General features: G+C 31.0%; 1 protein-coding gene across 4 annotated transcripts in view; it reads right to left on the bottom strand.

Annotated features, from left to right (window-relative positions):
* Positions 1-714: 714 nt before the first annotated feature.
* Positions 715-22577, bottom strand: part of LOC127713498 (afadin- and alpha-actinin-binding protein B-like) — a 54970-nt gene continuing 33107 nt past the window's right edge. For 3 of the 4 annotated variants that reach the window (XM_052219789.1, XM_052219790.1, XM_052219791.1), the window contains exons 2-14: positions 17246-17399; positions 16879-17012; positions 16133-16301; positions 15750-15888; positions 14804-14876; positions 14156-14321; positions 13515-13605; positions 12544-12651; positions 11655-11785; positions 10743-10916; positions 9194-9290; positions 7576-7699; positions 715-6472 (exon numbers count right to left, since the gene is read on the bottom strand). In XM_052219789.1, the coding sequence (XP_052075749.1) occupies positions 6289-6472; positions 7576-7699; positions 9194-9290; positions 10743-10916; positions 11655-11785; positions 12544-12651; positions 13515-13605; positions 14156-14321; positions 14804-14876; positions 15750-15888; positions 16133-16301; positions 16879-17012; positions 17246-17399 (1744 nt within the window). In that variant the 3' untranslated portion in view covers positions 715-6288. The remainder of the gene's footprint in view (positions 6473-7575; positions 7700-9193; positions 9291-10742; positions 10917-11654; positions 11786-12543; positions 12652-13514; positions 13606-14155; positions 14322-14803; positions 14877-15749; positions 15889-16132; positions 16302-16878; positions 17013-17245; positions 17400-22577) is intronic. The other variant, XR_007987496.1, reaches the window with a different exon arrangement.

Genomic DNA, 22577 nt, shown 5'->3' on the forward strand with positions numbered 1-22577 from the left:
TATCCGCCAAAATAAGTTGGTTTACAGTATATGGTAAACCACATAAAATATAAACGTGCAAAAAATTGGCATAATTGTATGATTCAAAATGCCCAACCCTTTTGAAGATATGGCCATATCCATGTTTTCCTATTGGATGAAAAAGAATTGTTATAATAGAAATTTAAATAGATTCTCTGAAAATTTAAATATAATCTAGTCCCTGGGTAAAAAAAAAGTGTGGTCAGACAAACAAACAGACACAACAATAACTATATTCTATCTAATTTACTCAGTATGGGAAAAACAAAACAATGGAAGTTTAGTATTGTAATTCAGAACTTGCTGCAATGAGGGTCTAGGAATTAAATTTTCTGTCTTTGCCTTCCAAAGAAATGAAATAACAGAAATAAAAGCACAGTTCCTTTGACATGGTTGTTACAAATATTACTGTGTGTACATGCACAATAAATATATACAATGTGTATGGTTAGGCATTGTATAGTATGCAAGGGACAAAAAAGGAATATGTGGTTGATCCATATGAGAGATGGTTCATAGTTTTGGTGAATTCCAATTCTAAACCCCAAACTTGGAATTTGCAGTTACGAAATGGAAAACAATTAAAGGAAAGATATGAAGTAAAAATGTCAAACACTTCAGCTCCTACTGGATGAATGCAAGGTAAAATAAAACAATTGGTATAGTGAGTCAAAGATAAAAAATACCTTAAAATGAAATAAATAAACTTTATTAACTTGTAAACATAGTGAAATTACAAAGAAAATATAACAAAAATAAAAATCTGTTTGATGGATGGCAGTTATTTTGGTACAATGGAGAACTACCACAATACATTTTGTGATATGATTTGGCAAGGCACAAGCACTTAAAATATGACAGCAAGTGGGTTTATTATAAGCTATAAATGCATTGTAATGTATAGAAAAGCACCACTCTCAAATAAAAGGTCTAAACCAGGTATAAAGTGTGATACTTATAAATATAAAGTAACCTTAAGCCTAAATATTTCTTAATCAACTTTTGCATTTTAAGACCATACTTAATTTTTTTTTCATTCTTAAAATAGAAGGACTTGAATTAACATGAAAAAAAAAAAAAAAAAAAAGGAAATAAAAAACACCAGATATTTGTCATTTTACACAAATTGCAAATAATACATGTATAGATTATTGTTTTCTACACATTGATGTGAACCTTTTTGGCGAGTAAGCATTGTGTCGAGCTGCTGATATTTTACGATATCTATAAATAAAAATCCTGATAATCTGTTTATCTTTCTAATACTGGTCTATTTTCCCTCCCTTAGTCAGATTTACGCTTGAAGAAGAGCAAGCTTGATAACATGTTCTCACACATTGTGAAGTCGCTGATAACTTCTCCTCAAACACTGATAATGCCTGCTCACATCTTGAGGCTATGATACTATATATAGAATTATGGAACGACTTAGCAGGGAGATATAGACAAAGGGAAGGATGATAAATTAAAATATTATCCATTTACCTAACAATAAATTATACTATTCTATACCTAAATATTTGTTTATTTTTCTCAATAATAAGCTTATTAAGAATTTATTATATATCCAGTCATCATTCTGCTCATCTCTAGAATAAAAAAAAATAATAAATTCTGCATGGCCTTAAAGTACCATTACACATCTTATTTGATATTCTGAGATTATTCACCAAAAAAGCACATTAAACTTATCTTGCATACAGTTTGCCATTTAATACAGATATTATAAAACAATGTAAACAGTGACATATCGCATGTATTACATGCATATTTCTTAGTGTATTTTTCTATCAAAGTATTTGTAAATATTGTTCAAAATTCATTGATTTCAATCTCATGCTGACATTTTTTCTTTTCATTAACTTTGCTATGCAGAATATGCATGTTTATGATAAAAATCTTTGATGAATATTTTTTTCAAATTAAAAAAAATAATTTATCATTTGATGTATTTTCAAATACACATTTCGTATGATCATCTATCATGGGAGTGGCATGACTGCATGCCTGTGTAGTTTTGTCAATAATTCATTGATATGTATTTAAATGTTAAACAATATATATATGCTAGAAAACAATTATACAGTGAATTATAAGTCTATGAAAAGAAATGAAACATAAAAATATCTTTATATATTAATGTGCATTGAGCAATATATTGTATACATTATGCTACATACAGTGACCATATAAGTACCCTTGTTTATATAAAGTAAATTATACAACATTATATTAAAGAAAACTCTTAAAACAATAAAGTCAGATCTAACACATACCTGTTAACAACTTTGTTAAAGGACATCTACCCAATAATAATATTTCACTGGGGGTTATAATGAGTAAATATTTGTAGGTATCCAAAAGAGGTAGAAAAAAAAGGTAATCTAAAAATGGGGGTGCTTATAGTAGATTTCTACCAATGTTGAAGATGTCTTAAGGTGGAAATTCAGTTCAAATGGGGAGTCTCTCTCTAACGGGAAAATCTATATTGGCAGGTATAAAAAATATAATCAGGCATTAATGACATTATACATTCAGATCTAGAAAAAATGGTAGCTTATCTACACCCATTAGGGAGCAACATTAATAAATGTACATTGAAATTTGAATTTATGTAAAATAAAGAAAGAGTCCAAAAGTTATTAAATTTGTCTTTTAAATGTGGATAAATGTTCCATTTATAATCTTCAAATGTTTTGTCAGTTCAGCTTAGAAATTCAAAATAAACTGTTAACACAGAGATATGTCTCGCCTTTTTGTAATTTTGATAATGCAAATCTTGAAATTAGAATAGCAATACTTTAACATGTAAGTTATGCAAATATTGAAAGTCAATGAACCATGACTGAAGGTACATGACTAAACAATCTCCATGGAAATGAAATGTGCCAATGCTAATACAACTGCATACCAAATACCATTGACCATAAGTCGTTCTCTTTAAACAAACCTAAACATAAACATTAACTTTTATGTAAAGTTTGTGAGTTAGAGACCCGGTTTACACATCAATAACCTCTAGAAAAAATGTGTTTAATCCTTATAATTCTTAAGCCAAATATTTTTAATTAACATATTTTAGTGTAAAGGCTACTATAATTACCATCAAATGAACAATTGGCAGGTCGTAACTAAGGAGTTGGCCGTCATATTGACTTTCTAAAATCCATAAATGTTCGATAAATGCAACGGAATCTAAAATGAAATAGCACCTACCTCCAAAACTTCATTTTATTTAGATATTATCCGAATTGAAAGCGTACAAGTAACGAAATAATCTTTCCCTTGAAAGTTTTCATTCGTATGACGTCGTGTTTTGCCATGACGTAAACTCGCCAAATCATTCATTTTATACATTTTCGGAGCTTTAGTGCATTTATTTTATTCATTTCTTGTTATAAATACATTAGAATAGAAACAACTGTTATGCATTTGTTTTTTTAATCTCAATTTGCTTAAATTCCCGGGATCCCTGCAAGCATGTGTATCGCGCATGAATAGATTACGAAACTAGTTTCGGGAACATGGTTTATCGAAGTGTAAACCAAAAGAAAAATTCTAATTGACCAATCCAATTCAAGTATTTATAGATATGCAAATCATATAAGAATTATTAACTTGTAAACTATGTAAAAGTTTCAAAGTCAATGAACCATGATGAGAGGGTGGGGCTATATAATCTCAATGGAAACAAGACTTGCAAATGCCAATAAATTTGCATACCAAATATCATTGACTTAACATTAGCAGTTCATATTAAACTGATCTAATCACAAACTAATATATGTAAACTAAGCAAAAGTTTCAAAGTCAATAGACCATGACTGAGGGGGCTGGGCCAAATATTCTCCATAGAAATGAGATGTACTAATGCTTATACAACTGCATACCAATTAACATTGGCCTACCACTAATGGTTCCCCTTGAACTGACCTAATCACAAACTAATACATGTAAACTAAGCAAAAGTTTCAAAGTCAATAGTCCATGACTGAGGGGGCGGGGCCAAATAATCTCCATGGAAATGAGATATGCCAATGCTTATACAACTGCATACCAAATATCATTAACTTACCACTAGTGGTTCCCCATAAACTGACCTAATCACAAACTAATACATGTAAACTAAGCAAAGTTTCAAAGTCAAATGACCATAACTGAGGGGGTGGGGCCAAGTAATCTCCATGGTAATGAGATGTGCCAATGCTTATACAACTGCATACCAAATATCATTGACCTACCACTAGTGGTTCCCCGTAAACTGACCTAATCACAAACTAATACATTGTTGACGACGCTGCCGCGGATGCCGGAAACACCATACCTATGTCTCGCTTTTTGACTCCGTCAAGGCGAGACAAAAATTAAAACGTGAAATTTACGATGAATACATCAGAAACGACAAATTTAGGAATAAGTAGATAAGAGTGGAAACAAACTACACATACACTGTTGAAACATACTCAGAATTGCATAGCATTTAACATAAAGCATTACTCTACCAAAGTTTTTATCTAGCTAATGGAATGTCCTATCACATGGTTTTGATAAACATTATCATGGAATTACAAAAAAATTTGGAATAAAAAAAAACCCCCAATTATGGCTCATTATTGGAATATTGTAATAATTACATGAGTTATGGAATGTCAAAATAATCAAATTACTGATGGAATGACATGACAATCACATGACTGATAGAATGCCATGATGATCACCTGACTGATGAAATGGTGTGACGATCACATGACTGATGGAATAGTGGGATGATCACATGACTGGTGGAATGATATGATGATCACATGACTAGTGGAATGGTGTGATGATCACATGACTGATGGAATGTTGTGATTATCAAGACTGATGGAGTGACATAATGACCACATGACTAGTGGAATGGTGTGATCACATGACTAGTGGAATGGTGTGATGATCACATGACTGGTGGAATGTTGTGATGATCTCAAGACTGATGCAGTGACATAATGATCACATGACTAGTGGAATGGTGTGATGATCACATGACTGATGGAATGTTGTGATGATGACTAATGGAATGATGTTATGATCACATGACTGATGGAATGGTGTAATCATCACATGACTAATAGAATGATATAATGATTACATGACTGACAGAATTATGTGATGAATACATGACTGACAGAATTTCCTGATGATCACTTGACTAACAGAATGATGTTGTGATCACCTGACTTACAGAATGATGCTGTGATAACCTGACTAACAGAATGATATAATGATTACAAGGCATAAAATGTACTTATGATAAGTAAGAATTTCTTTTAAAAAATACAAAAAATATTCATATTTGTTATCATATGCTAAAAATTAGATGTTATAAACATAGATAATGTGTATCATTATACATGTATTCCTGATCGTGTAGAAATGTTTATGAGAGGACGGATGACATTGTACACTTGATACAGTATATAAAAGTGTTAATTGCACTTTTAACATTTAAAGCTTTATACATTGATATATGACATATATACAATTAATAATTTCTGTTTAAATGCACTTACATACAACACAAACTTCCAAAAAAACAAAACTGTAAACATAAGTCAAATTTCCCTGTAAATGGACTATGTCTGTTAATATGATATTTACATTTCACATGCAACAAATGCCTTAAAGTTTTATATTAAGTTGCTAGATTCTCCAAATTTTGTTTTCAATAATTCATCAATTCTTCACAGGAAAAACTTGACCAATCTTCTTAATTATGCATTCATTAAAAATCAATTCCTATTCATTCACATGTATTTAAAAAAAAAATAGAAATTATAACCACACTGAACATTAAATAAGAAGAAATATCAAAGAAATATGAGTATTTCAATTCAGACTTTTTAAAAAAATTTTATAAGATGTTGCATTCAAAATAAAAAACTTAAATATTAATTACTAGGACCTCTAATAAGTACACTACAAAATCAGAAAAGATTACTTATTCATATAATTGTCTACATCTATATTTTCACTTACATTTAACATATAAATACAATTGTATCATAACAAAAGCTGAAAATAGCACAGCATGCTCTAAATCCAATTCTTTTACAAAACATAACCAACAAATAACATAAGAAAACAGTGCCATTGACTTTCACTTGTACAACAGAACATACATACATTATAAAAATATACAATTCACACTGAGGCAGATATAAATTCATTTATGAGATCTTTGTATTTTATCTGTTGTTTTTGTAAGTACCCTTTGTTAAGGAGAACAACTCATACATCTAAATCATCCCCAGTACTTGAACTTCGAAATAAAGTTCTTCGTGGAGCAATATGAATGTCTGACAAAGTTTCTGACCTGAGATCACATGGTGCTGAACTACACGATTGTGTCAGTATTGATTCTGTTGTTGATACTTTGTCGTCTTGTATGTCTGATGGAGTACTCTTCTCTCTTCTGAATATAAATGTATAACTAATTTTAATTTAGACAAAAAAAAAGAGTTTTATTAATGAAGTTTTATAATTATTATATTATACCATCTTAATATAAATGTCAGTGGTTGCCATTGTCTCAGAGTGTTTTTTTTTCATATAGGAACCCTTGTAGTTTGATTCATTTACAAACTGTCTACACAGGAATCTAAAGCTTGCTATATGGTGTGGACACTGTAAATGACCTTAAGGTGATCTTTAAAAGTAGGCATGTGCTGTTTTGTCTCTGTTTTATTGATGTTTATCCCCACACCATTTATTCATATTGTCTAATGAATTTAAAAGATGAAACAAAAGACTAATCATATTCTGTGACAATTTCGTTTTACACTAGAATAGACATAACAAAGATTAAATTGTTAATTGGATAGCAAACCAAGATAAAAGGCATCAAAATAAGAATATAGAGCCCACTGAAAGCCAATTTTTCAATATTAAGATTTGACAACCATGATAGAAGTCTGTTTCTACCAGCAACTTCACTCCTAAATGGATCAAGTACTGTACAATGTTTTTTGAATGGAAAAGAAAAGATTTGGGTGGATTGACATTAAACCAAATTCCTAAAAATACTTGGAAATAACAAATACAACAAAAGATAAGCACTTTTATTGCTGTTCTACAAAAGGGTAATTCTTCACATATGCAATAATTCTGTGAAGGTTTTTTGCAAAAAGAATTTAGAAATTTGACACACTGAAATGTCTTGACTGCTTTGCTGATTTACATGGCAAAAGCCTTAAAGATCAAGGTCTCACAAAAACTTCCATTTGATAAATGAGGTCCAAGACAATGGATATATGTCAAATTGAAATATCAGACAAGACATCCCTATATAAGATGACAAAAAGTGGCTAGTGATTACTATAAGACTGTCTCCAGTCAATGGCAGATTTCCAGATATCTACATTGTTTAAAGTATGGACACTTTTACAAACTTTGATAAGTCTTTTAGATGGTAATCCTAATATCTTATACAATTCTAAGGACACTTGTACAAACCTGGATAAGTCTTTAGGTGTCAATCCTAATATCTTATACAATTCTACAGACATTTGTACAAACCTGGATAAGTCTTTAGGAGTCAATCCTAATATCTTATACAATTCTACAGTGGATGGTGTCTTTGGTTTACCAGATGGAGCAGGTGAGAAAACAGGAGTTGATGGCAGCAAACGAGTTCCTTCACCTTTGATGTATACAAAAGCTTATCAAAATGTTGTCACAGAATCAATACTCATAAATAAATAAGAGATGTAAAGAGTTGGTAGAACCTCATTGTGTTGAAAACTAAAATAAGTCAAGCTATTTTGTTGGGTACTGGTAAAATTCCCCTGTTGTATATCTTACTCTGATGAGTCAAACTTTGATGACTTGAAAAGTCAGTACACACAAGTATATATTGAACATCAATAAAAAGAGGAAATTATTATTTGATTTAAAATTAAATGATAAAAGAGATTTTAAGACTGACGTTCACTTGATAGTAGCTACCGTAGAAAGGCTTGTATAGTCCGCGGTTTTATTCTCCAAAATTGGACATTCCAGACGGGGTGCGGACTACAGAGTACAATAACCAAGAAAGAAGAGAAACATTTCAATTTCGCGGGCGAGGTGGTTTGTTTACGTTCCGCCATCTTTGTTATTTATATTGTAGAGGGCGCTCATCATTTTTCAAACTAATAATTTTAATTCATCCATATTAATAAGTTATTTCTATTCAATATCAAATTAATACTGATAAATATAAAAACTAAACCTTTCATTACAAATTTCTCGTTTCTTTTCAATGCATTGGTTGAAATAAACTGGTATCTGCATGATTGAAACGATACAAACATAGTGAAAAAGACAACCGTAAACCAGCTTAGAATTTGTAAACTACAAAACGTAATCGGTTATTGTTCGTTCCGTTTTGGTGTTTCATACTGACTAATATGGTTTGTATTAGCTCAAGACCCTTCAAACATTAATGTGATAGATATATTAAAGACTGTTTTACAAAAGGATGGAACTGATTTACTATCAAAGTCGTAGTATAGTGATATCTGTTATGTACGGATTTCGACTCTCACCGGTTAATTTCTTCTTTTACACGTGCTTTTTAAACTTCCTGTTTAAACATACACAAGTTTCTAAATTATTTTTTAAGTGAATTAAACTTATTTTAATAATCATGAAGCGTTCTAGAATCATTTACAAGCAGTTTCAGCTTCTGTTTGATGATGGAAAACAGGTTTTTCAAAGAAAATACCGCAAACGACCGCACAGGATTTGAAATTACTGGAGTTTCATTAGACCTTTTCTAACAGTTACAAAAAGTTTTTTTACCTAAAATTTCGTGGGGAGAAGGGGGTGCGAACTATACAAGCCTTTCTACGGTAAACAGAATGCATTCATCTCCCAAGAGCTGTTTTATTTTACAATGACTAATCGTTGCAAACAGTAGTGAACAAATTTCTCTGAAGTATTTTCTTGATTGGATAAGCTTACAATAAAAAGTACACTACTGAAACAGGTAAACATTAAACATAAACTCTTAACCTCCAATAATTAATGGTTATGTTGGGACTCTTAAACTTATATATAAAAGTTCCATTGTAAAATTACATATACTGATTAATATTCAAAATATTCCACTAATTAATGTTTTCTACCCACCTAAAAGATAGTTTCTACTTACTTTTATGTGGTGTGACTGAATTAGATTTTGTAAATGGAGAAATCTGTAAAAACTCATTCTTTAATACAGTTGCCTTTTCCACTTCAAAGCTTTGTCTCTGAAACACAAAGAAACAATACAAATATTTGAGCATTGTGTCTTCCTGCATCATAATGGTAAAATTTTGACGCAAATGCTTTAACATGTGTTTGTGGGAATTTTTTTTTAATCACAGTGCCAGTGTGTCACTAGAAATAATTGGCTGATTAAAAAAAATGACCTTAATTTTAAAGGGTCATATAGAATCATTATTAACTGGCTGTAAGACAAAAAGGTCCACAAAATGGAAAGTTCTGGAATGGTGGAGCTGTGAATGTACTGAGAGAAATAACATTTCAGTTGTTTATTTGGGATTTAGGTCATTTTTTTAAATGAAAATTTACAAAGATCAGGCATAACTATCAATGCAATTTGTCCTATATTGCAATTTTTGTTACATTTGATTTTGATTTTTGATTTTTTGGTGTTTTAACGCCATTTTTAAGCACCGCTTTTGGGCTATTTCATGGCGGCCAGTTTTTATTGGTGGAGGAAGCCGGAGCGCCCGGAGAAAACCACCGACCTTCGATAGGAAAACTGACAATCCTAGTCAATTAAGATTGGAGTCGAGGGCACCCGCACGAGCGGGGTTCGAACTCAAAACCTCACTGTTGACTGGCTAGTGATTACAGTAGTAACTACTTAGACCACTCGGCCACCGAGGCCCCTGTTACATTTGATAAAAAATCTTGATTGCAATGATTGTCCAGTTATAAAACTGTCACTCAGTATTGACGGATTATCCACAGGGCTCTACAAGTTACGGTTTAATTCCCAAGGGGATGTCAGGTAAATGCTCCCTTAACATGTTTACTTGTGTTGATACCTGACGGCAAAAATACTGATCAAGTAGAGATGAATGACTTTTAAGAAAAGGCAATCAATAATTTAGATTTTAAAATTAAAGTTTTCTATACAATTTCTTTACAAAAAACCTTATGGTTTTAAAGTCATACATGCTGATGTTCATTTATACACATTACACATGCGTGCAACTGTCATCCTCTTTTTTGACAAGTACAAGTACTTATTTGAATATACAAGTTAAAAGGTTATTACTCACATTAAACACTTTTACAAGTATGATTCCCAAAACTTTGATCAAGTAGTCAGAAGAAAAATTTCTATTGTAAATCTGATTTCCTTCATAATTAATAATCAGCTTGAAAACTTTCGCTTTCTCAAAAAGGAAAGTATCATGATCAATTCCTAAGGAATTTGCAGTTTTAATTCATTAAAATCATTGCAGTTTGATACTGTTGCATTCAACACATTATTCTTAAACACTTTTACAAAACAGGTACAAAATGTCATGCAGTTCATTCAACAAAACCGTTGATCGATGTTCATTTTTGTTGTTACATATTGTTTGAATATGACTGTACGAAATTAGAAGATTCTGGATTTCTAGTCCTAAAAAAATGAGAGAAATCACTTAAAAAATTTCAAAACCCTTGTTCACAATATGTACCTCTCTACCGAGTCTAATGGCTGCCTCTGTAAAATGTTTCCTTTCCTTTTCAAAATTAGCCTTTTCTTGAAAAAAACATCTTTTCTGTTCTGACAATGTTTCTTTCTCTTGTAGGAGATGAGATTCATGGAGAAAGGAATTCTCCATTGACCTGGACTGAGAAGTTATTGATTGCTGAAATAATAAAATGTATCAATAAATAATAAATATTAAGTGTCTGTACAGTCAATTGTTTACTAAAATTACTGATATTTTTATTCTTTTTTTCCCCAGGACAATGTGTATACAAGAATTTGATTATCAGAATATTCTTTATCAAATAAAGATTAAAAAGATCTAAAGTTTAGAAAGCTAATGTAAAACTTTTCTAAATATGGTTAGGGAAAATGTCAACTAAAAATTGTGTAGCTTAACCTTTTGCTTTTCATGGTTAGCTTAGGCACCTCTTTATAATTATGAATTATACTATAAATAAGCATGTGAATGGTGTCTACATTAATTATTGAAGGGCCTCGGTGTCCGATTGGTCCAAATAGTCCAACTACTGTATCACTAGCCTATCAACACTGAGGTTGCTAGTTCAAATTCTGCATGTGGTTGGTGCATTCAACTCTTATCTTGATTGACTAGGATTGTCAGTTTTCCTACCGAAGGTCGTGGTTCTCTCCAGGCATTTTGCTTCCTCCACCAATAAAAAATGACAGCCACAAATTAGAAAATAGTGCTGAAACACCAGCCAATCAATGAATCATTAATTATTGAGACTATTTCCCTGTCAATCATTTCCATTTATTTGTACATTTTTTCTCTGGTAACACTTATATTTGTCATGAGTGAATGCAAGTTAAGTATTGAATTGAAAAGAATTAAAATTTAAACATGACTTGAGTTTATTAGATGAGTAATAATAACCTGAATTAACTCTTCCTGTTGTTTAATGATATCCTTGTATTTACTGATCTGTTTCTGTAATTTGTCATACTCTCCTTTAAACTTGGAATCACTTGGCTGTGGAGTAACGTTCACTGTACCTTTATTGGGACCTGGAAATCAAAATTTATTAATATTGATCTCGGAGTAACAAAATACAAACAAATAACAAGATGGCATGTAATGTGGTGCTAAGCATACCACAAAGTATCTGGCAAGCAGGAAGTATGAAGTCTTTCTGTTCAATAGTATCTGGGAAAAGTGTGACGAAAATATTTTTTGGACAAAGGATGGACGGACAGACTGATTTTGTGTCATAGATGGATACCCCATATCCTTTGTTTTCTATTATGACAAGGTGAATTCAATATGGCCCTAAAAATTATAGAATTACTTTATGTGCATTCATGAATTATTGTGCTGTTTGGTCATTTTTTTAATATTTTTTTTTTTATATTAGAATTATAGGATTAGTTATACTTTTTATTACATTGACTTTTGATATAAATAAATATAAAATGCAAGGAACTAAATCTTTTTCTAAGTGTTCTCATTTCCTTATGATGAAACCTCAGTGACAAGGTCTTGACAACACTGAAGAAGCAAGTCATGCAAATATGCTGTATTTTACTGACAGAATTTCTAAATGGTTAAAGTAACATTTTAAGGGTCATTTTCATAAATATCTGCTCTAGTGGTTAATACAAGGACATTGTTATCAACAAAACCTCTTACATTTTCATATCATTACTACATTTTGTTTATTACAAACCAATAATACTGCAATCATACAATATAAATGAGAGTACTTTTATAGAGTATACAATTTTCATTAAAATTCATCAGTTAATTGATAAATAAAGAAACCTACTTGGCAAACGTCTTTTAGGCTTCATGTTATGTTTAATCTTTTTGCATGTTTCCCTGAATGACTTTTGTAGATTGTCTTTCATAAAACCATATGGCATCTGGAAATATCCTGGAATATAAATATAGTCATCTTATTATCCTGAATCAGCAGAAAAGATTATACAGATACAGTCATATTATGCTTTCACTCATTTTTTGAAAACTACATGTAAGTGAATTGAAATTTAATTCATTATATTATGATTGATTGATGGCTGCTTAATGTCTATTAGTAAATATCACATTCACTTTAGGGATGATAACATGCTTACAAAATATAAATATACACTGCTTTGCATTATCAAGTCAGATTTTTAATATGCTGGCTCAAAAGTTTCCAGTCAAAAGTAAGACATAACACCTTTCTCAAACACCTTTTTCTGACTCCAAGCCAATCAGTATTTGCTCTTACTCCTATAAACTGCAAGCTTACTGGAGAAGAAGAAAATTCCAAATTTAAAGTCTTTGGTTTGAACACGCCAGGGATAGAACCTAAGATCTACTCCATTCATGGTCGAGGACTCTACCAAGTGAAAATCAAGGCAGTTATTATGCACAGAAGAAACATAGTATAATGTAAAAGCACTTTCAGTCTGTTTTGTGTTTATGAAAATATCAAAGGTAGATAGCATTTTTTGTTTCATGTTTCAGCCTTTGTATTCCTAACAAATCACAGATTTGTATGTGTATGAGAGTGATGAGTCACTAAATTCAAGAAAACTGATGCCCCACTTCCAGGAGAGCACTTTACCACATGACAACCAAGGCAATAACTATGCAAAGAAAAAACACATAATAATAGTTCTTCCATAAATCTTCAAAATAACCCTTGCATAGTTTGAATAGTTCTTTATTTTACTGCATTAAATTTTTATATCTGGTGTCATTATTAAAAGGGACCCATAACTGAGAATTGACTGAATAACAGCTTACCATCTGAGATATCATTAAGAGCGGGTGGCTTCTTGACAGAATAAATAGAACTACTATCATCATCATCACTGAAGGTGTCATCTAAATTATTCTGAAATAAATTAAATATTACAGTATGTAAATAAATATTTTTAATTACAGTGTTCACATTTTCAATCAGGAGAATGCACAATTTATATAGTAATAAAACACAGCACAAGTAAAAAAGTCAGTCTGAGATATAATTTATTTTTCTTGAATTTAATATTGGTTATTCAATGCTTAAGATACGTAGATTATATCTTCTAGAATGAAAATAAATATAAACAATATAAGACTGTTCTAAACTTTTGCTTAATACTTTGCAACCCCTATATGTTCATCCTACACTATGCTTTGAAATTCTTGTCGTTTTTTCTATATTTTTCATACATATTAACTTTCTCATTCATGAACAACTTTTTCCTGACAAAAATTCTCATTTATCCATTGTATCTCAAAAACCAGTACTCAGACCTATATCTTTATTTCATCATGATGTTGATGTATTATACTTTATATATTGAATAAAATGTCATTTATGAAAATGTTGTTATGAATTCCAGCAGGGAGAATTCTTAATAATATCTGGAGACCTTAAATATAAATAATATATTACTAACATCATTAGGACTAATACTACAGTTGGCTATTTCTTCTCCATTGATGACTGTGACAAGTTCTTTCTGCATCTGAACTAAACAATCACGTAGATCGGTATTCTCCAACATCAGTTCTCTCTGTTTATCTTCGTAATGATGTATAACATTTTGATACATCTCTTCCTGTCTGTAAATTACAATGTGTAAAAGAAATTAATCAGCAGTACACAGCTATGCTTGCTATGAAAGAGAAACCTGGTCATACAAATATTTCACAATACACATAGAATGCTTTAGTCATGTATTTCAACCTCATCAAGCAGCAATTCTGAGTAATTAAACTGACATGATTAAAAACATACCATAATTAAATCATTTTGTCCTTTAATAGTAATAAGCATAAATTACCAAAATTATATGAAAATTGATTATTTTAAATTTGAATTGTCTTCCATTGATTGATTTCATGTAAGCTCCTCTTGGGTCAAACATCTGTTGAGTTGAAATTTAACACAGTCCTGTCAGTTTTGAAGATAACAAGAGTAGATTGTACATATTCATTTTGATATAATAAACTGTAAGCAAGAAAAACTTTATTTCTGGATTAGAAAAAAAACTGGAAGGCATCAGAATACTCAGAAGATTCCAATTTCTACATCATACACATACTTATTATTGCCTGCACTCTTCCATGTGCTACGTTTACCATCTCTGTTTTGTAAAGAATTAGCAATGTCCAAACCTGTAATGGTAATTCTCTTATTACGATATAATCATTTCTTTTAAAGTAGACTGGACATAAATATTTCTAAATTACTGTGTAAATTGTCAAAAAAAAATTGAATACTTACAATAATAAATAGGTTAAATCAAAATAGGAATAATTTGTGTCCATTGATAGTTTATAACAGTATCTATTTTTAAAAGTCCTGGTTTCTAAAAATATACAAATTTTCGCTTAACTATTTCAAAATGTTTGCTGTTGCATCTTTTTTCACAATATAATTAGAAAGGTTTTCTGCAATATAAGAAAGGTTACATAAATAGAGAATATTATTTTCACTTAACCTAAAAATGTGCGAGTTTTCCAAAGAAGACATATGTTGCCTAATGTCTCAAAATAATATAGGTTAAAAAGTCTATATTTAGGTATGGGAAACCTAAAATATCATTTAGATTCAAACATTTAAATAGCAGGTGCACAACTTCTTGTCCTGAAGAAATCAGTGCAAGTTTAGTGGAATTCTGGCAGGCCATTTTCAAGGAGTTGAGGTTCAACTTCAAATAATATAAGCAGAAATACAGAACATAACTATATGTGACTACAGTTCTACCTCTGTCAATATTTGCTTCACATGTTTTCAGTCATTTTGTTATTGGGTTTTTTTTTTTAGGGATCCAAATGATTTATGTGAATTTGACTTTCTATACTTTTACGTTTGATTATATCTGAACAATTATTTATAGGAACATGCATTAATCATACCAACTTAAAATTCACATCATTGGACTATGTTGGAGAGTTGTGTCATTGGCAATCATACCCCAGCTCCTTATTTTTCAAAGTAAGTATCATGTATTTTGATTACAATAGAATATTTTCATAAATACTAACCAACTCTTCTGTTTGGAGTTTTATCTGATATCAGTTGATGTAATTTCTCTTTCAGTTTGTTTATTTCTCTTTCCTTCTTCTTTAACTCATGTTTGAACTGTGCATCTCTGTCTTTTATTATACTTTGTAACCTCTTAACCTGAAAATAACACAAAGGATACTTTAATGTAACCAAGCACTTAGAATTGGTTTATTTGAATTTTTATCATTTTAGTTAACACTGGATTACACAAGAGCCGTGAAAATCTTTCTTGAAATTAAGAGTACTTTTTTAAAGACTATATCATTGATCTATAGGGTATCGAGTATTTTGCCTTATGTATTGACACAAAAAATAAAATCAAGATTTCAATGTTTTTTTTGCTCAATTGTATATAACTCACCTCTTCTCTTTCAGCTTTAAGTTTAGATGACAATGTCTTCTGTTTGTTTACCAGCTGTCTGTATTTCTCTTGTTCTCTGCCATTCTCTTTATCTAATTTTTCATTCTCGGTTTTAAAGCGCATATTCATAGCTTGGTAATGGTCTAATTCCCCAGTAACACGATGGATTCTGAAAAACATTAGTGACTTACATTTAGACTATTGTAAAAGGTTTACATTATTGAAGGAAAATTCTTTTCCTAAAGAGATATACATTTTGTATCATCAATTCCATTTCAAAGTGTAACTGAACAGAACAAAATACAATTTACCTTGAGGAGGTTAAGAACATTCATGAGTTATCACTACTGATGATATTTGAAGATAATCATGAACATCTTTTTCAAAATATTTTACTGGTATTTTATGAAAAATGTGTATTTACTGACTAGCATGTGAATATGTGACACACAAAGAACTACACTTTCTTATCAATTTAAAAATTACTTCAATGCTGAAGAAACTGAATGATGGATGTTGAATACATAGAAGCAAATAATCCATCCATATTTAGGACTCTAACAAGTTAAGGTGATATGATATTGGACCATGGTTTGATCTACACTGATATTTGTTTAATATTCAATATGCGAAGTCACAATGTAACAGTTTGAAATCGTTGTAACCACAATCCCGTCCTGTGACCTACCTAATAATGATTATTGCAATACAAAAAAATATAGTCGAAGTTTCTTTAATCTTCTTACCTATTTTCGAGTTCTTCTCTTATTCTTCCTATTCTTTGGAACTGACGTAATACTTCATACAATCTGTTAACTAAACTTGGTACTCTGTCTTGTATATCATAACTTATTGTCTGGAAACCTAGAACTGTTAGTTCCTACCAAAACAAATTGTGGGATAATGTACAATTACAATATAATAAACATGTTTAACTTGTTTTTTGAAGTGCAAAATTCAAACAGAAAATTTGAAAACATAGAAAATTTGCCTTATAAATATATATAAATATGTGAACTTTTACCATGTTATATTTGGTTAGGCTAAACAACTACCCAATTTAATAACTATTCCAGTTTAGGAACTTATGTGTTCACAAAATACAAAATATACCTGGTTAATATATGCTATACTCTGGTCAATATTGTCTGTCGTACAGAAGGTTTCTATTATTGTCTGATCTCCCATCCTTGTTGAATTGAGTGATGATCCAAAAAATGACAGAAAGTCTCTATCACCACCTCTCAAAACACTCCAATCTGCCATCCTGAAATAAAATGACAAGACATTATGAAACATTAGGTCCCTGAATTCCATTTCCAACCTATCTTCAAAGCAGAGATATATTGACAAGATATTGTGTGCATAACTTCAAATCAATAAGCCTCTAAAGATGCTGTATACCTCCTTTAGTACAAATGTAATTTTCTATCCTAAAATAAAATGACTAGACATTATATAACCTTATAACCTCTGACCACACAAGAACCCCTCAACTTGGAAGACAGTCACAATTTAAGGAACAATAACTGCCTTACTTTGAAGTCCAAGGACACATTATATTATCGCTGCATTTTCACATACCTTTATTTTTCCCTATCAATTCATCACCAAATAAAATATTTGACCACTTTACAACCAGCATAGCATACTATAAATTTGATGCAAACCACTTTGTTACACAAGATTTCATGATCTGTTAGCTGTCATTACTTTGCCTTTGATCCCTCTATACAGACCAAAAGATGTGTTGTCAATTAGATGGCTGATGAATTGCTCTCATGCAAATTAAAAACGGTTGTGAATAACATTTAGGACTCTTTAAGAACCCTGTTTAAATTAGTATTACTATTTAGTGGAGTGCCCTCTTATATAAAAAAAGATTTGTAAATGGTTCCACAGAACCTTACGTCTCGCCTGCGATTGCTGCTGACAGTGTTAAAGTGTTATGTCGACTATAAAATAGAGTCCATTTATCAGTAAAATATCGAAAAAATGAAAAATAAATGGAGAATGTGTCTATGGGCCACAGATGCCCACGCTTGTAAATATGCATGAGTCAACTTCCACATACAGATGCAGGATTCAACTAGTTAAGAACGTTTTGAGATTATAAACATTGTGTATAAGTTTCATAACATTTGGTTGAGGCAAACTAAAGTTAGAGAACGGAAATGATAGATTTAGCAATTTGTACATTTAAAAAGGGGCATAACTCAAGAACAGTAAAAGTGTAGCCACCCAATTTCTAAATTGATCTGTGTTTTCTGGTAATAAGCATTGTGTATAAGTTTCATAACATTTGGTTGAGGCAAACTAAAGTTAGAGAACGGAAACCAATTTTGGGGACATACAGGACGTACAAGGGTTACACTTAATGCCCCCTCCGCTATGGTGGGGGCATAATAAAAATATTTACAAAATTTGCTGTGAATACTGTCTTTTGGTCATAAACAAGCTTCTGTCCAAATTTCATAAAATTAAATGAAGGTTTGACAAAGTAATTGTATAAAAAAAACTTTAATCACAGAGTAAGCCTGAATGTTAATGACACAGCCGCCCCCAACGACAGCATCTAAGACCGCTATGTCTTGCTTTCACGACATGAATGTTGCAGGCTAAACAAATAGAGAATGTAATGGAAATTTAAATTGTCTCCCAAGTTAAATTTAACTTAATATAAAAATGAAGAGATGTGATATAATTGACAATGAGACAACTACCCATCAGAGTTAAAATGAAGTGGTAGTAAGCAATTATAGGCCACTGTGTTTCTATGTTAAGCACTGACAGAATCATGCTATTTTAATATTTTTCAGATGAATTCAGGTTAAATAAGATAGCACACCTTGTCATGCTAAACGTATCCCCACTCATAATTTAATATATGAAAAAACAGAAGTAGGTGTCTAACAGAGCTGAAATTGACTCACACATAACAATTCATTACTGCAAAGCAGCCGTCTAAATATGAAGTCATTCTTTTCAGTACTACCTCTGACAGAAAAGTGTGATAGAAATATTTGTTTGACAAATGGATGGATGGACAAGGTGAATGCAATATAGTCCCCACTCCTAAAGAAGAGATATAATATATATATAAAGGTTGTGTTTCAAAAGTATAATTACAACATTATTACAATGAAACTTTTCTAATCTTGTTTGCTCATCATAATTATTATGATTAGTACAAAATGTTGTGAAATTTTGCCCTTTCTCAATATAAATGAAAACAAAAACTGTACTAAACATTTTCAATCTAGTACAATATTGAATTCACACTTTATATATAATTAAGGAACTTGTAACTGGATCAGTAATTCATGTAATTAGGAACGAGTAATTTACGCTTAGGAAAAATGTAAATTTTCTAACTGCCACAGTTCATTTCAAATCCTAAATTGATTAAACCAGACAATAAAATTCTTCTAAATGCTGATTAATTCTGTGATTAAGATAATGGAATTTTTATTGTCTAAATCGATAACATTTATGAAATTACCTTGAATCATTTAGTGAACTCATGGAAACGTAACCAGAGAATTAATAAGCTTCCAAGGTAGAAATAGACAAAAATATAACATGAACAGCCACAACCTATAATCCCTGATTGATCAAGTTATTCTTAGTTAACACGTAATAATAACATTAATAAGAACTAAATGAGTTTGTGCCCTGTATATGCATGAAATATTTGCCACTGAACATAAAGCGATCAATAAATAATCACTGATTTCTTTAACTTAAAGGAGAAGGTATGATAATGCCATAATTTTTGGCCATTTGAAATCAAAAAGTAATATAATCAATCAATTACATTTCATAAATAAACTGTTAACACAGAGATATGTCTCGCCTTTTTGTAATTTTGATAATGCAAATGTTGAAATTAAAATAGCAATACTTTAACATGTAAGTAATGCAAATACTCAATGTCAATGAACCATGACTGAAGGTACATCGCTAAACAATCTCCATGGAAATGAGATGTGCCAATTCTAATACAACTGCATACCAAATACCATTGACTTATCATAAGTCGTTCCCTTTAAACATAACTAAACACAAGCATTAACTTGTGAACTATGTTAAAATTTCAAGGTCAATGAACCATGATGAGGGGTTGGGGCTATATAATATCCATCGAAATGAGACTTGCAACTGCCAATAAATTTGCATACTAAATATCTTGATTTAACATTAGCAGTTCATCTTAAACTGATCTAATCACAAACTAATACATGTAAATTTAGCAAAAGTTTCAAAGTCAATAGACCATGACTTAGGGGGCAGGGCCAAATATTCTCCATGGAAATGAGATGTGCTAATGCTTATACAACTGCATACCAATTAACATTGGCCTACCAATAATGGTTCCCCTTGAACTGACCTAATCACAAACTAATACATGTAAACTAAGCAAAAGTTTCAAAGTCAATAGATCATGACTGAGGGGGCGGAGCCAAATAATCTCCATGGAAATGAGATATGCCAATGTTTATACAACTGCATATCAAACATCATTGACCTACCACTAGTGGTTACCCATAAACTGACCTAGTCACAAACTAATACATGTAAACTAAGCAAAATTTTCAAAGTCAATAGACCATGACTGAGGGGCAGGGCCAAATAATCTCCATGGAAATGAGATGTGCCAATGCTAACACAACTGCATACCAAATACCATTGACCTACCACCAATGATTCACCATAAACTAGACCTAATCACAAATTAATACATTGTTGATGCACACTGCCGCCGCCTACACTGGAAACAGCATACCTACATTGAATGTCTCGCTTTTTGACTCTGTCAAGGCGAGACAAAAACTGCAAAATCTGTCAAACTAGCCTCATTCTGAGATCTTGTCACTAATATTCAGATATGGGCCAATTAAGGCTTTACCAGAAAAGATTTTTTTCCACAAGATGTTTTATTTAATGTTGGTAAACTTTTTTTTTGGGTAAGGCCTTAGCTCATTTCTAATTTTAACAAAATATTAGTGTCAAATTATTTTTTAAGTCAAATACGTCAATTTCAACATGTTTGAGACATCACAACTGACTTTTCTGCACTGAAGTCTTCAGATTATATATATCACATTATTAATTTATAAATAACTACATTTGTAAAAATATAATTTCGAAAGAATAAAGAACTCTACCACTTTAATAAATTCAGGGACCAAATAATGGCTTGTACCATACCTCCTTTATCTAATTATACATTTGTACTTGTAATTAGGCTTTAATTCAAAGATATGTAAAGAGGATTCCTTACAAAGAAAGCTTAAAATAAATATACTGGACAATGCAACCCAAAAATTGGAATTATTGCTCTTTCAATTTAGGTATATAGATACTAAACTTAAAATACAATTGATTTTTGTAGTGAATCAGCCTCAAACATGTCAAAGACTTGAAGTTTAAAATAATTTAATCCATGAATAAATCAAAACTTGCAGTATTTTACTTAGTATATTCTAAATTCACTCCATTCTAAATATCAGATGAAATGTTTCAACTTGTTCATTTCAAATTCTCAATCATTATAAAATTCTTGAAACTTTAAAAACATACCAATTAATAAAAGAAGAAAAAAAAAAAACAAAATGGCAGCCTCCATAGATGCACAGTTGACTACAAAGTTTAGCAATGTCTTACTAGAGTAATCAAATATGTAACATGTCAAATGATTAAAGTGTATCTAATAACTTTATAACAGATTATCTAGGGGATTAACATGTAAGTGGCTTTGGTTTTATAATTCCTTGCACATGTAACAGTCCTCTGTAATCGCTATCCATATTATTTGGGAAAGGAGAAAACATGATAAAAGACTTTATTGAACCCTGTGATTACAAGTCAAACTTGTTGATCTCCTCAGAACAAAGATTTTATTGATAATAATAGGATGATAAAGTGAATATGACGAGGATGTAAACAACTTTAGGACATTGTATGGTTTTCAACAATGAGCAAAACACATATTGTATAGACAGTTTAGTAAGCTATAAAAGGCCCTCTTATTTTTATTAAAGTGCAGAAACAACATTTGTGGTGTCACTGTGATGTTATAACATGTGAAAATTGACTTCTTGGTGTTTTAACTAGAAGGTCATTTAAATCTCAATTTGGTAAAATCAAATATGACCAACAGTATACAAGATCTTATTGCAAAATATAAGCCTAACTTGCTCATATCTAAATAGTAATTACATGATCTCAAAATGAGGCATTTTGGAGTTTTAGCAGTTTTCCTTAAATGCCCTAAACCAACAAGTAAAACCGTGAGCTACTGCTCACTGATGATACCCCTGCCGAAATATTTCCGTAAACAGGAATTTGTTGAGTGATGAATCTGAAAACGCATCACACGGTATAACTGACTTATATAAACCCTGAAACCAAATTTCAGAAATCCTTGTCAAGTAGTTCCTGA

This window comes from Mytilus californianus, unplaced genomic scaffold, assembly GCF_021869535.1.
Source record: "Mytilus californianus isolate M0D057914Y unplaced genomic scaffold, xbMytCali1.0.p SCAF_1, whole genome shotgun sequence".
Taxonomy (NCBI): domain Eukaryota; kingdom Metazoa; phylum Mollusca; class Bivalvia; order Mytilida; family Mytilidae; genus Mytilus; species Mytilus californianus.